Source organism: Triticum dicoccoides, chromosome 5A (assembly GCF_002162155.2).
Source record: "Triticum dicoccoides isolate Atlit2015 ecotype Zavitan chromosome 5A, WEW_v2.0, whole genome shotgun sequence".
Lineage (NCBI taxonomy): Eukaryota > Viridiplantae > Streptophyta > Magnoliopsida > Poales > Poaceae > Triticum > Triticum dicoccoides.
The window spans coordinates 541464964-541481636 of record NC_041388.1 but is presented as its reverse complement, the minus strand read 5'-3'; the positions used below and the strand labels follow the sequence as shown (position 1 = coordinate 541481636).

The 16673-nt window shown below is 48.7% G+C and overlaps 2 protein-coding genes across 4 annotated transcripts; one reads left to right on the top strand and one right to left on the bottom strand.

Annotated features, from left to right (window-relative positions):
* The first annotated feature begins 279 nt into the window (after window positions 1–279).
* On the top strand, window positions 280–3424 carry LOC119302649. 2 transcript variants are annotated; one of them, XM_037579694.1, is made up of 3 exons: window positions 280–504; window positions 1173–1260; window positions 3095–3424. In XM_037579694.1, the coding sequence occupies exons 1-3, from the start codon at window positions 499–501 to the stop codon at window positions 3325–3327; spliced, it is 327 nt and encodes a 108-aa protein (XP_037435591.1). In that variant the 5' UTR covers window positions 280–498; the 3' UTR covers window positions 3328–3424. The 2 variants fall into 2 exon arrangements, with proteins under 2 accessions (XP_037435591.1, XP_037435590.1); XM_037579693.1 differs by lacking the exon at window positions 280–504 and adding an exon at window positions 537–650.
* Window positions 3425–3614: 190 nt separating this feature from the next.
* On the bottom strand, window positions 3615–9359 carry LOC119302648 (protein DETOXIFICATION 40-like). Of its 2 annotated transcripts, XM_037579692.1 has the most exons (8): window positions 8910–9359; window positions 5302–5933; window positions 5151–5207; window positions 4818–5056; window positions 4574–4692; window positions 4388–4474; window positions 3930–4036; window positions 3615–3832 (listed from the first exon to the last, which is right to left on the bottom strand). In XM_037579692.1, exons 1-7 carry the CDS (start codon window positions 9246–9248, stop codon window positions 3965–3967), a joined length of 1545 nt encoding a protein of 514 aa, XP_037435589.1. In that variant the 5' UTR covers window positions 9249–9359; the 3' UTR covers window positions 3615–3832; window positions 3930–3964. The 2 variants fall into 2 exon arrangements, with proteins under 2 accessions (XP_037435589.1, XP_037435588.1); XM_037579691.1 differs by having other exon boundaries at window positions 3663–4036; window positions 8910–9357.
* Between the last annotated feature and the right edge of the window lie 7314 nt (window positions 9360–16673).

Here is a 16673-nt window from a genome sequence, read left to right as displayed (position 1 = left end):
TGCTGAATTAGGAAGGCACAAGCGGGTGTGCCCAATAAAATTGGGGAGGACGTGCGGGAAAAGAAAGAAATCGGAGGAGGACGTGAGGGAAAGGAAAGAAATCGGGAGGTCATGCGGAAAAGGAAGGAAATCAGGAGAGAATTGATGGCGTTGGATGCGTGTGGCAGTTTTGCAATCTGCCACACAGTTGCCATATACATATTTCATTTTTATAAACTGGCTTTTTGAGATTTTATAAAACTCAGTATTACTCTTCATCCAAACAAATCAGTACACTACTCCAAGCGCACCCTCCTCGGGCCCCTCGCCTGCGACTGCGAATGCAACCGCCGATGGTCTCCGGGCCGCCGTGGCACCGGCCTTGACCCGATTGCGGCCGAGCTCCTCGGCGCATAAGCCCTCCCCCTACCCGTCCCATCCGACCTCTCGACCGTGAGAAGCTCCGTCGTGCGGCTCTTGCCGCCTCCACCCTCCCGCCTCCGAGCGCCGTCCTCTACCATGACGGTGAGCATCACCACCTCTTCGAGGAGGAGAGACCCTCCCCACCCCCTCCGCTCTCCTTCCGCGGCCACGCACAGACGTGACGCATGGGCCTCGAGCGCTCATGCCTCTGCTTACCAGTTCATGTCTGCTACATGCTCGACCAAATGGTTCAGTGCCCGTTTTCCCCTTTCCCCTATTTCATAACTTCCAGAAAATCATGATCCTGCGCTACTAGCCCCACCTGGAAATTCGACTGGTTTTGATCATTTTGTACTAAGGCTGTACACATTTGGCCTATTGATGAATGCCAGTCCCCATGGCATGTTCGTTTATGCGAGCCTAGTTTTCTAACTGGGAATGCTACAGACTGCAGGAGGCATTGAGCGTTTTGTTGCTTCTTTTATCCGTGTAAATATTTTGCTGCCCTGTCATACAATTTCTGAACATAACATAAAAAATGGATCGCGTTGCATTCATGTGGAGGGGATTGGGGATCGAACAGGCATTTGGGGAACAATTTCAGAACCGATACAGCACCAGTTTTGCATTTCCTACAGGCTTACTCTTATGTATTTCAAGGAAAAAGCTAATTATTTGAATCCATTTAATTTTCCCTGAATGATGGTTGCTTGTTCATTTGCAGTGTAAATATTTTGCTGCCCTCTCATACAGTTTCTTTTTGTTTGCAGGGTCGTGTTCATATTTACTTCAAGATCCAATCTTCAAGAGCATTGAACTCTTCAAATATGACCAGCTTCCAACTGCTGCGAACTTGTGGTACTTATCTACCATTCTGAGATAGCTATCTATTTTACTCTGCTGACCTGTTTTCATGACCATCCCCTTCTGTGCCTCAAGCCATTTTAGTATTGACATGGTTACACGAAAGACTGTCTTTGTTTGTAAATAGGTAGTACATGTGTAGTTGAACTTATTTAACTTCGTTTGACAAATTATATGAAAGATTGTTTAGTTTCATCATGTGAAACTAGCGCTATTAGTTTTGAAATTAAATTTTATAATATCATAGTAAAATTAAGAAACGTAAATACATGAGCGATGAGGGGAGAACGCACCATTTTTGCGACTAAAAGATTTCACATGACTCGGACCAGAATACTATGGACCCCAATATAAATCCAATGTCCAATTTTTTACCATGACAAATCGAATGGCCGGGATGGCAAATTATATTGTCGCGGGGATGGCTTTTTCTTCAGAAAGCATGGCAAGTCCTTGCCAGGATTTGTCGTGCTTGCTGAAGGACATTCCCATCCTCGCGACAATATAATTTGTCATCTCGGTCGTTCGATTTTCCATGGTTGAAGAATCTGACGTCAAATTTTAACATTCCTAAAAAAATCCCATCTTGGCCTGGTTTGGTTGCTGGGGATCCCCCAGGGATCCCGGCCTTTTTTCCAGGGGGCGAAACCCATGCGGAAACTGTCCCCCGGAGAGATGGCCGCGACATTTGGAGGCCGGCCCTAACCCCTCTCTTTTCCCGGGTAGAGTTTCCACGTCCGAGCATTCCTGGAAATTTTCCCTCGCTCTTTTCTCACACGCGGTCGTGGTTTGTGACGCCCACTTCCTTCCTCCGAGCCCGTCCATCTTCCCTCGTCCAGCTGTTGCTGTTTGGTGACGAGAATTTAGGGGTATCTCCCCCCACAAGAGGAGGGGATCATGCATGCCCCTCAAATTCTCCCGAGGTGGTTAGCTTCCCTGGATTTGTTCCCTCACGCAACCAAATGAGCCTAGGTATATACAAGCAAAATTTGGGAAGGGGAATGGAAGTGATATTGAGATTAGATATGGGATGAGTCGTTTTATTTCCAATCCCCTGTTTGGCGCATGATGGAAATTATGTGTGAGAGTTTGAGGAGAAACTATATTCCCGTGTTTGATTAGTGGGAATTGACAAAGGAAATTAACGCAAGTTATGATGAAGGGTTAAAATTGACTCACTAAAACAATTTCCTTCCAACTCTCACCCCCTCCAATAAAACGGTGGAAATTGGAGTCTCAAGTCCCATGACTATTCCCTTATGAATTCCCAATCCCCCTAACCAAACAATAGATTTAAAATCTCGTACCCCTTCAATTCCCATTCCCTAGCTCTAATTACCCCCAACTAAACACGCTGATAGTACTCCCTGGAGAGCATTGCCTAGACTAATTAGTTAATACAGCAGAGTAATAATTAGTCATGAATTTATTTATTTCCGACTCCCTCTGTTCCGGAAAGGTTGTCTTACATTTGTACGGATGTTTACATACATCTGTATCTAGACAAATCAAAGTCAAAGTTTTCGGGGCGGAGGTAATATGATCTTCCCCTGCGGACCATTGTTCTCATAGATATAGACGAAATAATAAGTAACTAAAGCATGTTTCTAGGTTCTAATTAAGGCAGTCCAATCTGAGGCTACAATGGTGGTCTTGGTCAATATAATGAACTTAGTCATAAACCACATTGCATAGTTTCATGTCATGACCAACTCTATCCCTGGCCACTTACTTTTACTTATAGAAGGCATGACCAATCCATTATTCCACTTCCTCCTCTTCTTCTACCTCGTTACCCATAGGTCTAAAGATATCGGTCTGTGTGTAGGTTGTGATGCAGTTAGTGCTTCTTTGAGTGGTTCTTCCTCCGTCGAACTCTTCCACCCCTCGGAGAACCTTGGTTCTTATGTCGACGACAATCACACATGCCTTGTGATGCTGGTGCGTCGGCTTGGTCAGGATGTAAACGACGTCATCATCGTGGCCGCTGAGTACAGGGTTGCATGGCCGAAGCCTCGTCAAGACTGGCTTCTTCTCCGCGTCTTCGTCCTGGCAGATTAGGTTAAATGTGTTGTCTTCGTCTCGTTGCATGGTTGAATGGGTCGTTAGCGAAGTTCAAGAGCATGGTAACCACGTTAACGAAGTATGTCCACAATTTGTTTCAAAAAAGAAGTATGTCCGCAATTTGGTAGGCAATAAGAAGCTTGTCAACATGAGATTCAGTTTTGAAGATCTCATCACATCGAAGACAATGGTGAGAAGTCGCAAGACAATGATGAAAAGAGATTATCAATTGGGTCCACAGTTTCAGAGATAGAAGGATTTGAAGACCAAAGAATGAGAGAATCTTATGACATCATGCTTTAGATTGATTTTTGCATGCCTCCCATACTATATGCACACAGCTAATGGATTTTTATTGACCGCTGTACCCCTAGTGCAGTCCAACAATATTGATATCTCACACAAAAAAAGTGATCTCATCCACACTAATCTATCATCGCCATAGAATCCCGTTACTGGCTAGTAACATGACAAGATCGCCGCTGCTACCGTGCTTGCGAAGCTGGAATAGCAGAACGGAAGTACGGAATTTCAATGGTGAATTGCACGATGAACAAATGCACTTTACACATTTTAGGGAGATCAACTTGCGAACGAACCACATTTCTGTTGATCATACACAGGATCCACTGTTTCATTCTTGGCCTGCTAATAGAGGCATCTTGTTGCCTTCCCACTTGTTCAATCTTTTCCTCGCTTCGGCCACCTGCAATCAGACCAGAAGGTAAGTCTTCGTGTGTTTCTCGTAGATAACAAACCAAGGTCACCATCCACTTGCTAATCTTGTAATGTGAGTATGGCGTATTGGTGGTCTTTTGGGGGTGTTCAGCTCTGCAATGTGTGACTTGTTAACTACTCCCTCTGTCCCATAATATAAGTTCGTTCTTATATTGTGGGATGGAGGGAGTAAATTTGTATTAATGTTGGTTCAGAATATGTATTCGTTGGAATATCACGGTCTTCAAGCCACTTTTTGCATAGCTAGAGCTTAGAGAAACCCATTGCAGTCTTGCAGGTCCTAATGTCTGTTAGGGTCGAGGGAATCTCATATGTGTACCTCTTTGTTCCAGTCGGTCCTCACGGTAACCCACACCAGGATCACAGTCTGCATAAAGGTACCTCCAATCATACCGCTCCATATGCCCTGCATTTTGTGTCACCCACTATTATATGTAAAGAAAAGTGGTATGCATGATTGATCAGGGTGAGGTAGGTTATCCAGAACCATCCGCGGATGCCTTACCGCCGCACCGAGGTCGAAGTAGAAGCCGAGGAGGCAGCCAAGAGGGATGCCGACGACGTAGTAGCAGCCGACGTTGACGTAGGCGACGAACGCCTGCCACCCACAGCCCACGGCCACACCTGCCCATAACATCCATATCAGTGTGCATCCAAACGAATTGAATGCTTTGTTGCTTCTGTCCAAAGCCGAGAGCCACAAAACTAACAGAAAAAAATTATGTTCTCTCTGTGTTCTGATATAGTACCTGACAATACTGGCTGGATGCCGTTGAGGATGAGGGTGAGCGCCAGGAGCGGCGTCAGCTTGGACACCGCCGCCGCCACATCGTCGCCCCCCGTGTAAATGTAACTGATGTAGTCACGGAAGAACAGGATGACTATCGAGATTATAGCCGCCAAGATGAACGACAGAACCGTCACCACCACCACCGAGAACGCCGCCGACTTGGGGTTGCCCGCGCCAAGCTCATTGCTCACCCTCACGCTGTATTATTGCAAAACATGCATGTAAGAATCCAGTTTATTTCACCTGGTGCAATTAAAGCAAGTGAAAACTGCACAAGTAGTAACAACTTTACCTAGCTGCTGCATTGAATCCAACTGAGATCATGAACACCCATCCTGAAATGGTCATGCTGCGAACACACATAAACACAACAGAATGATTAGTTGCACCATCATCTCGGCAGGCCAGGCAATCAAAGACAAGTTCAGACAAAAACCAGTTACCAGACAGAGAGCGATGCAAGAGCCATTTCGGGGTCCTTGAGAAGGCCAGCAATGAGCACCAGTATCTGGAAGTACCAGGTCTCCAGGCAGAGCATGATGGCGGAGGCAAGGGAGAGCTTGAAAAACTCGGGCAAGCCGGAGAACGCCTGAATGGAGAACCCAGTCCATGTGAGGCGGCACCGGCTGCTGGTGACGATATAGATGAACTGCCCAATGACGATGATCCACCAGCTGATGCTGAGCATGAGCGAGGCGCCCAGAAGCCCCAGCCCGAACTTGTAGACGACGAGGTAGCTGAGGATGAGGTGGACGGCGAGCGTGGCCGTGGAGATGTAGGCGCTGGGCGCCATGATGCTCTGAGCCTGCATGAACTTCTGTATGGGGAAGTTGGCCGCGTAGGCAAAGATCTGCGGGATGAGGCCGTAGACGAAGATGGCCGCGGCGCTGGCTATCTCAGGGGACTCGCCGAGGAGGATGAGGATGGGGCGGGAGAACGCGTAGAGGACGGCGAGCGGGATGCCGGTGGCCATGAGCAGGACAGTGGAGCGTTGCATGTAGATGCCCAGCATGTCGAACTTGTTCGCGCCGTACGCCTGCCCGCATAGAGTCTCCACCGCGCTCCCCATGCCAAGCTGCCAAGCATTGCAGAGTTGGTTAATTAGAGCTCTAGTTTTGTAATTCCAAAATGCTCTAGTTTTGTGAAATTGATGTGGAGTGTATTTGAAATTGTGTAACCTGAATGAAATAATTATATAATACAGATATAAATGAACCTCGAATTAAAAATAGGAAGGAAGTAATTGACAAATGCATGTACTTTTCTGAATGCATTTGAATTTCAGTAAAAAAAATGTGAAATTTCAGCTTGTGGCACTTTTTCTGAAATGTATTTTTTATTTGCGGCACTTTTCAGTGATGTATATGAAATTCCTGTATTTCAGATTGTGGCACTTCTCTGAATATATGAGAATCTTCTGAAATTTACGAAATGTTGTGTATTCGATGGAAGTGTATCTTTAACTAGCTCTGGATGCATATGAATTCTGGTGAACATTTGGTGACATTTCAGTTTGCGGCAATTTCGGAAAATGCACCTGAAGTTCATTTTGTGGCAAGACCGTAAAAAATGGAAACATGGTCTAAAATCTCAAAATGATTGAAGTTTCCGCTGAAATGCACTGAACTCGTTTCTGAAACAGTAATGAAATAAAATAAAAAAGAAAACATGTCCGAAAGTAGGTGCATTTGGATTGCATATGAAACAATACGAAATGTCTTTCAAGATATATAGTTCAGACATTTCCAAAATCGTATGAAAATAAGAGCATTTGAAGTCGAATGAAAACGAGTCTGAAAACAAGAGCATTTGAATCGGACTGCTTTTTTTAGCCAATTTGAATCGGACTTGAAACTATAGGAATGCATTCTCAAATGCGATTCAAACTCCATGTTTGATAGGTCAACAAAAGAAAGAAAGAAACTCTTCTCTCTATTCAGTACTCCCTCTGTTCCTAAATATTTGTCTTTCTAGACATTTCAAACAGACTACAGCATACGGATGTATGTAGACATATATTTGTAGTCACTTGTTGAAATCTCTAGAAAGACAAATATTTAGGAACGGAGGGAGTATTATTTTTAGTTGCACGGCCCACCAGTACAGTTACGTATGAATACAGTCGGCTGAGTAGGCAGTGTCCTCCCCGCGAAGGCATTGAGCGCGCACCGGTGGCAGCGGCATCCCCATTCACTCCCACGTGTGTTCCGTTGGGTTGGATGGTCTACTCTAGATTCTAGAGGGTGGGCGGCTTACCTACCGCCGTTCCACAAGTCCATAACCAGCCGTCATTCTATCAATCTACTCGTATCACGTAGGCGAGGACAAGTCACACAGGCTGAGGTCTGAGAACTTAAATTACACAGGCTGGAACCGATGACTGAATAATTTGGTACGAAGACACGAGGTAAGGTAATGATGCGACATGTTTTCATCAAAAAGAGAAACGGAACTCTGGATGTGACATGGCACGATACGCCGGAGAAATTGCACCCCCTTTTTTTTCTCTTGGGAAGGGGAGAAATCAAATCGCATCTCTTCACCAAAGCAAAAGCAAACACTACCAGGCCTCTTGGTTCGGTATTCCACATACGCGCTTCAGCAACTTCGGATACGCTGTCCAGATTCGCAGGACATCGGTTAAGGTTAGCATACCGTTCCTAAATATAAGTCATTTTAAAGATTCTAATATGGACTACATACAGAGCACTCTAAAACACGTGATTCGGCCTCGGAAAGGAAAAAGGCGGCAGGGATTGCACACAATCGATTGTGTGCGTAATCCATCGAGGATTACCTAATCCCATGCGTAATCCATGGAGGATTGCGTAATCCCGTGCGTAGTAATAATGATTAATCTAGGATAGGAGGAAGTGGCGTGGCGTACCAGGAGGCCGTAGGCGCAAGTGAAGTCGCCGTAACATTTCAGTTTGTGGCAATTTTCGAAAACGCAACTGAGGTTCATTTTCTGCGTTTTCTGGAAAGACCGAAATAAAACGAAGACATGCCTAAAAATTAAACGCAATTTGAAACGCATGAAGTTTCCGTTGAAATGCAATTAACTCGCTTCTAAGACAGCATTGAAATAAAAGAACTGAACGTGTGTGAAATCAAGCCCGTTTGAATAGCATATGAAACTATATGAAATGTCTTCCAAAATACAGTTCGAACATTTCCAAATCCGTACTCCCTCTGTTTGAAAAATCTTGTCCCAAGCTTGCTCCTTAAATGGATGTATCTGGCACTAACTTGGTGCTAGAGGACTAAGCTTTTTCGGTCGGAGGATGCAAGCAACGTTTACTGGACCGGGGCTAAAGAAAACTGAAATGAACATTTGAAAAGGAAAGTTTGCAACTAGAAAGTTGAATTATTGTTTTCAATTACACGGCCCACCAGATCAGTTATGAGTAGAGTAGGCTGAGGACAGACACTGTCCTCCCGGCAACAAAAATGAAAGAATTAAGAAAAGATAGCGTCTGAATGGCAAGACAATCTTGGAAGGCGAAAGCGTAGCATTGAGGGCGCACCGGTAGCAATGTCTCCCACGTGTGTTTGGTTGGATTACTCACTCAGATTCTAGAGGGAGGGCGGCTACCGGCGTCCATAACCAGTCGTGTCTGTCACCTAGGTGAGGATCGAAATAATTGGTAGCAGGAAGACACGAGCTCCTGACGCGACCTTTTTTTCTTCGACAGAGAAAAAGGAGCTCGTGATGCGACGTGACATGATGCCCTGATGCGCCGGAGAAATCGCATCCCTGCTGCGTCGAAGGCCGTCAAAAGGAGCAAAGCCAGCGCTGCAGTCTGCAAGGACCGAGCCTGTCGTCGTTCAGCAGTACGTACGCGTGGTCCGTCAATAATAAGCACACAAACAAAACAAGGCCACTTCATCGGCGGGGCGGTTCAGCTCTTATGCCGATATATGCTCGCTAGAATCGGGTGATGGTAGTTGATTAATCTGAGCACAGTCTAGATTCATACCGGAGGTAACTAGATAAGGTACTGATCATCAAATCAAATCCATCAAGGGGTCGCATGGCTGGAGGGCGTACCATGAGGCCGTAGGCGAAGACCTGGATGCCGGTGTTGCCGAGGGAGGCGGCGGCGAGCTCCAGCGTGCCCAGGTGGCCCGAGAAGATCTGCGTCGACATGGACATGAGGTAGTTGATCATGTACACCAGCACGGCCGGCGCGGCAAGGCGGACCAGCATCCGCATCTCCACCGCCGTCGCCGCGCACATCCGCCGCGCCCACGGCACCGACTCGTCGCTCAGGATGCTCTCCAGCCGCTTGCTGGCCGCCCCGTGCCCCTCGTCGTCGCCGCCGCCCTCGCCCTCGCTGCCGGCCGGCGGCGGCAGCAGCGGGCTCTGCAGCTTGCTGTCCGTGGCCATGGGCGCGTCTGCGGTGTCCGTGCGCGTGTGGTGTTTTCCTGCCCGCCTCTGTTTCCTGAGACCGAGGGCGGAGATGCAGAGGTGGAGGAGCTCTGCTCGGCGCTGTCCCGTGTGTGGGCTATATAAATCGAAGCTGCGGTGGCGGCGGCGGCCAGGGAAAAAAATAGGAATTGGGTTGTGGCTGCTATGTAGTGTGTGTCCTTTTGGCTCGCCTCCTCCGGAAATGTGGAGTTTGGGTTGGGTTTTGGCTCTCAGGGCTATTGGTTTGGTTTCGCGGTTGGAGTGTGTGCGAGAGCACGTTTGTTGTATCTGATGAAGATATGTACCCAGGGTAGGGACATAGACCTGTCTTAAATACCCTACTCAAGGATATTCCTAGAAGAAGTCACCTTTCAATCGACTTGGAGGTATCTCACTCGACGGATTCAAGACACTTGACCAAGATCCAACCACTCGACTGCCAGGAGATCTAAAGTCGCCCTGCACGCAAACGGTCGGTCATTAAGTAGCTTTTATGGTCATCATAGCACTTTATTAGGGGCGTTACCAGTAACCCCCAATCTTAATGTACTTTAAACCCTGCATTACTGAGGGCTGGAGGGGCCTGTCGAACTCTATATAAGCCACCCCCCTCCTCGGTATCAAGGGTTCGCACCCCTGTTATTCATACACACATAATTCAATCGACCGCCTCCGGGCACCGAGACGTAGGGCTGTTACTTCCTCCGAGAAGGGCCTGAACTCGTAATCCTCGTGTGCTTACAACTCCTCCATAGCTAAGATCTAGCCTTTCCATACATACCCCCTACATCACTGTCAGAGTTAGAACCACGACAGTTGGCGCCCACCTTGGGACAGGTGTTTTAACGTTTTGTTGGAGGAGTTGTGATCTTTTCCGACCCGAATCATCATGGTTTTCGACGGAGTTTTGGTGGAGGGCCGCGAGATCCGTCTCGGCGCACTCACGTTCATCGCCGACGACTCCGCCTGGCTTCAGGAGGCTCCGCTCGACATGGACGCACTCCCTGTCCGCGGGGCAACGCACTTTCGCGCGTGCGTCCGCGGCGTTCTCCTGCGGCAACCGTCGACCCCTTACTGGTCGGCTCCTGTGCTGTCCTCCCTCCCCGTTTCCCGCTGGCGCAAGCGCTCCGGTCGGTCGAGACTTCAGCGGTGGATGAGACACGCGATGGCCCGTCAGTCGGCCATCCCTCAAGTCGCAGCGATCGAGCCCGACGGATCCCTCTACGGCCTGTTCGACCTGTCGACTAGCTCCGAAGAGACCGCATCCGAGTGCGACAACAGCGATCCAGCGGCGGAGGTTTTGATGGTCGATGGACCGCCCAGTCCCCCCGGTTTTACCCGCACCGACAGAGGCGCAGGAGGAGGCGACCCGTCGCGTCCCCATGAGGAGTATCTTCCCGAGCCTCTCATGTCGCTGCAGAGAGAAGAACTTCGCCGCCGAAACATGGATGCACTGCACACTCCTATCGTTGGAGAAACCCCCGAAGCTCGCGCCTTGGAGGACGCGCGCCTGGCAAACTTGGCTGAGCGCACTCGACTGAAGAATCTCCAGCGAGCACTCGACGAGCGGGCGCGACAACGGGTTCCCGAATCCAGTCGACGTCAGCTCTTCCTGCCCCCGCAGGTATATCGGACTCCGGTTCAGAATTTAGCAGCTACGGCCCGTATAGCGGAGTCGATTCAGCCTTCCCAGTCGGAGGCTGGCAGAGGCTTGCTGCAGATCAGAGCATTACTCCGGGCAGCAGGAGATCAGAATTCCGCTGTTTCTCAGTCGCGGAACAGAATTCACAGCAGATCCGTTGTTGCGGACACGGTCCAGTCGGCTCACAGCCCGAGATCGCCCCCGAGGCGTGAGGGACGTGGAGACCGGCGTGATCAGTATGGGAACCATGAGCAGTATAATCACCGAGTCGATCGTGACGGTCGACGTCGAGTGCCCACGCCTCCCCCGAGGAGCGGGTCGTATGTGCCTCGCCAACAGGATGACAGGCGCCCTCATAGTGGTGGGCAAAGGATTCCAGTCGACCCCAGAGGGCCAGTCTTTGACGCGAGATCCATCCTCGTCCAAGGTCTGGTCGACGGGAACAGGGCTCACCGAGAAGGCCACGACAGAGATGCGCCAGCCAGCAGCAGAGTACATGTTTCGAGGCCAGAGTGCTTTAGTAGAGCCATCAGGGCTGCTGTGATTCCTCCCAATTTCAGGTTGGCGACTGGAGTCAGTAAGTTCACTGGCGAGTCCAAGCCTGATACTTGGCTTGAGGACTACCGAGTGGCCGTCCAGATTGGCGGCGGCAATGATGAAGTGGCCATGAAGCACCTGCCTCTCATGTTGGAAGGCTCGGCCAGAGCGTGGCTAAACTAGTTAGCACCTAGCAGCATTTATACTTAGGAAGATCTCTCCCGAGTGTTCGTCACCATATTTGAGGGCACATGCAAGCGACCAGCAGGACTAACAGAACTGCGGTCTTGTGTGCAGAAGCCGAATAAAATTTTGAGGGATTACATCCAGAGATGAATCATGTTACATCACTCAGTGGAAAATGTGCCTGACCACCAAGCAGTTTGTGCCTTTAAGGAAGGCGTCAAGTACAGAGAGCTAAATTTGAAATTCGGTCGAACCGGAGACATGTCCCTGAATCGGATGATGGAGATTGCCACCAAGTACGCTAATGGTGAAGACGAGGATCGACTCAGAAGTGGCAAGCTCAAGTCAGTCGCCCAAGAAACCGGAGGCAATTCCAATCGGAAGCAGAAGCGGAAGGCCGAGTCAGCGGCTCCCGGGGAAGCTTTAGCTTTGTCCCAAGAAAAGTCTAAAGGGAAACCTAAAGGGCCTTGAAACCCCAAAAAGGTTAAAGACCAGGAGGGAAATGATGTGTTGGACTTACCGTGTCTCGTCCACACGAAGAAAGATGAAGAGGGTAATTTTATTTACCCGAAACATACCACTCGGCAGTGTCGACTCTTGATCCAGCAGTTTCAGGGCAAGCAGCCCAAGGGAAAGGAAAAGGAGCCAGACAAGGTCGAGGACAAAGAGGACAGTGATGACGGATACCCTCAAGTCAATTCCACCCTGATGATTTTTGCTGATGTTGAGAGCAAAAGTCGACTGAAAGTTATTAACCGAGAGGTGAATATGGTCGCTCCGGTGACACCTAGTTACCTGAAATGGTCTCAGACTGCCATAACATTCGACTAGTCCGACCACCCAACACACATTGCCACCCCTGGGAGGCAAGCTTTGGTGGTCGACCCAGTTGTTGAAGGCACCCGACTGACCAAAGTCCTGATGGATGGTGGCAGTGGTTTGAACATATTATACGCTGAGACGTTGAAGGGGATGGGCATCCCGATGTCCAGACTCAGTGCCAGCCACATGAGTTTCCATGGAGTCATTCTTGGGAAGAAATCCGAGTCACTCGGCCAAATTGCTCTTGACGTGGTTTTAGGTGATTCCAAGAATTACCGCAAGGAAAAGTTGACATTTGAAGTTATGGATTTCCAAAGTGCTTATCACGCTATTTTGGGTAGGCCAGCTTATGCATGCTTCATGGCTCGATCATGTTATGTGTATCTCAAATTGAAGATGCCTGGTCCCAAAGGTGTGATCACTGTTACAGGCAATTGGAAGAAAGCAGAAGAGTGTTTTCAGTAAGGCTCAAAGATTGCTGACGCTCAGATGGCAGTGGTCGAGCTGCAAGAGTATCAGAAGACTGTAGATCCGAGTGAGTTGCTACGAGCTAAGAAGCCTGCTTCAGAATCGGCTTTTCAGTCGTCCGGTGAAACGAAGGCAGTTCACATTCACCCGACCGATCCAAATGCTGCTCCGACTCACATTTCAACGACGGTCGACTCCAAATAGGAAGAAGCGCTCATCCAGTTCCTCCGTGAGAACTGGGACATCTTCGCATGGAAGCCTGCTGACATGCCTGGAGTCCCCAGGGGGCTGGCTGAGCACCGTCTACGAGTCAACCCAAAATTTAAACCTGTGAAAGAACATCTTCGACGGTCCGCCGTCCAAAAGAGGAAGGCCATTGGCGAGGAGGTGGCTCGGCTCTTAGCAGCGGAGTTCATCTGAGAAATTTACCACTCCGAGTGGCTCGCCAATGTTGTCATGGTCCCCAAGAAGGACAAGTCACTTCGCATGTGCATTGATTTCAAGCATATCAATCGGGCCTGCCCAAAAGATCATTTTCCTCTCCCCCGCATCGACCAGATAGTCGACTCGACTGCAGGATGTGAGCGTTTGTCTTTTCTAGACGCCTATTCCGGGTACCATCAGATCCGTCTGTACGGGCCCGACGAGATCAAAACAGCTTTCATCACTTCATTCGGGTGCTTCTGTTATGTCACCATGTTGTTCGACCTCAAGAATGCTGGAGCCACGTTCATGAGGATGATTCAGAAGTGTTTGCTCACTCAAATCAGTTGGAATGTGGAGGCATACATGGACGATATTGTGGTCAAGTCATGAAAGGGTTCTGACCTGCTGACTGACCTTGCTGAAACCTTTGCCAACCTCAGGAGGTATGATATCAAGCTCAATCTGTCAAAGTGCACATTCGGAATTCCAGGTGGGAAGTTACTCGGTTTTCTCGTTTCCGAGCGGGGAATCGACGCCAATCCTGAAAAAATTGGTCTATACTCCGGATGAAACGTCTTGTGTGTGTGCATGACGTCCATAAGCTTACAGGATGCTTGGCCGCTTTAAGTCGATTCATCTCTTGCCTCGGTGAAAAGGCATTGCCTCTTTACCGACTGATGAAGAAGTCCGACAAGTTCGAGTGGACTCCAGAAGCTGATGCAGCGTTTACAGAGCTCAAAGCTCTGCTCTCCACCCAGCCGGTGCTTGCTGCCCCAATCAGCAAGGAGCCTTTGCTGATTTACATTGCAGCCACAGGACAAGTTGTCAGTACAGTACTTACGGTCGAGCGGGAAGAAGAAGGAAAGGCCTTCAAAGTTCAGCGCCCAGTATATTATGTCTCTGAAGTTTTGACCCCTTCAAAGCAAAGATATCCTCATTACCAAAAGCTTGTATATGGGATTTATATGACCACGAAGAAGGTTGCACATTACTTCTCTGATCATTCCATTACAGTCGTCAGTGACGCTCCACTATCAGAGATTTTGCACAACATAGATGCAACTGGTCGAGTGGCCAAATGGGCGATTGAACTTCTTCCCCTAGATATCAAGTTTGAGGCAAAGAAAGCTATCAAGTCCCAAGCAATTGCAGATTTCATTGGCGAGTGGATCAAACAGCAACTTCGGACTCAAGTTCACTCGGAGCATTGGACCATGTTCTTTGATGGATCTAAGATGCTGAATGGTTCCGGTGCTGGGGTAGTATTGGTTTCCCCCCGAGGAGATAAGCTCAGATATGTTCTCCAGATTCACTTCGATTCCTCCAATAACGAAGAAGAATATGAAGCACTTTTGTATGGGTTGCGCATGGCCATTTCACTCGGCGTCCGTCGCCTCATGGTCTATGGCGACTCAGATTTGGTGGTTAATCAGGTGATGAAGGAGTGGGACGTCAGAAGTCCAGCTATGACTGGTTATTGCAATGCAGTGAGAAAGTTAGAGAAGAAATTCGAGGGGTTAGAGCTTCATCACATCCCCCGACTGAAAAATCAAGCGGCTGATGATTTGGCAAAGATAGGCTCCAAGAGAGAAGCCATCCCCAGCAATGTGTTCTTGGAACACATCCACTCGCCATCAGTCCAAGAAGATCCTTTTACAGATGAAGCCCCGCAGCCAAAGAGTGCCACAGATCCGACTGAAGTTGAAATTCTGACAGTGGTCGACCTAATCATGGAAGTTTTGGCAATCACCCCCGACTGGACGATACCATACGTCGTGTATATCCTGAGAAAGGAACTCCCGGAGGACGAAGAAGAGGCTCGACAGATCGTCCGTCGATCCAAGGCCTTTACAGTCATAAAGGGACAGTTGTATAGAGAAAGCGCCACTGGAGTCGGTCAGAAGTGTATAACACCAGAAGAAGGTCAGATAATCCTTGATGATATCCACTCGGGGACCTGTGGTCATCATGCGTCCTCTCGGACCATTGTGGCTAAAGCATACCGAGCGGGATTTTACTGGCCAAGAGCGAATGAAATGGCAAAGGAGATAGTCGACAAGTGTGAAGGGTGCCAGTTCTACTCCAACATGTCGCACAAGCCTACATCAGCCCTGAAGACCATTCCACTCGTCTGGCCCTTCGCTGTTTGGGGACTGGACATGGTTGGACCATTGAGAACAGGCAGGAGCGGTTTCCCACATGTGCTTATAGCAGTCGACAAGTTTACCAAATGGATTGAAGCTAAGCCTATCAAGAATCTTGATGCTTGCACTACTATCAATTTCGTCAGGGAGTTAACATTCAGATATGGAGTCCCGCATAGCATCATCACCGACAATGGGTCAAACTTTGATTCAGACAAGTTCAAAGCTTTTTGTGCCTCTCAAGGCACACGAGTCGACTACGCATCGGTCGCCAACCCCCAGTCGAATGGACAAGCAGAAAGGGCAAACGGTCTGATTCTCAAAGGACTAAAGCCTCGGCTGATGCATGATCTCAAGCACGCAGCAAGCACTTGGGTCGACGAGCTTCCGTCAGTTCTGTGGGGATTGAGGACCACCCCGAATCGGTTGACTGGAAGAACTCCGTTCTTTCTGGTTTACGGAGCGGAAGCAGTCCTGCCGAGTGATCTACTTCACAATGCACCCCGAGTCGAGCTTTATACTGAAGATGAAGCAGAACAAGCCCGGCAAGACGCAGTCGACCTCCTGGAAGAAGAAAGAGAAATGGCTATGATCCGATCGACCATTTATCAGCAAGACTTGCGTCGATTCCATGCCAGAAATGTGAAGAGTCGAGCCTTCCAAGAAGGAGATTTGGTCCTCCGGGTGGATCAACAGAAACCACACAAGCTCGCTCCTACTTGGGAAGGTCCCTTTGTTGTTACCAGAGTCCTCCACAATGGAGCGTATCACCTTTACAATGTCGATCACCAGATCAATGAGCCACGAGCTTGGAATGCAGAACTGCTCCGCCCCTTTTACACTTGAATTCTCACTCGGATGAGCTGTAATAAGAAAAACTTCTGTAGTCTATTTATCAAAGACAAGAGTGTTACAATTTTTCCTATAATTGTCGTCACTTTTGTTTGCATGTGAAATCCCCCAGTGGGTGGCTTAGCTGCGAATCTGTTTCGCCTAAGTTTGTAAAAAAATCCTACCGAGTGGTGAGCCAGACTCCCACTCGGAGGCTTAGCTGCAGCCCAGTGCTCGCCTAAGTGTTTAAAAATCCTACCGAGTGGTGAGCCAGGCTCCCACTCGGAGGCTTAGCTGCAGCCCAGTGCTCGCCTAAGTGTTTAAAAATCCTACCGAGTGGTGAGCCAG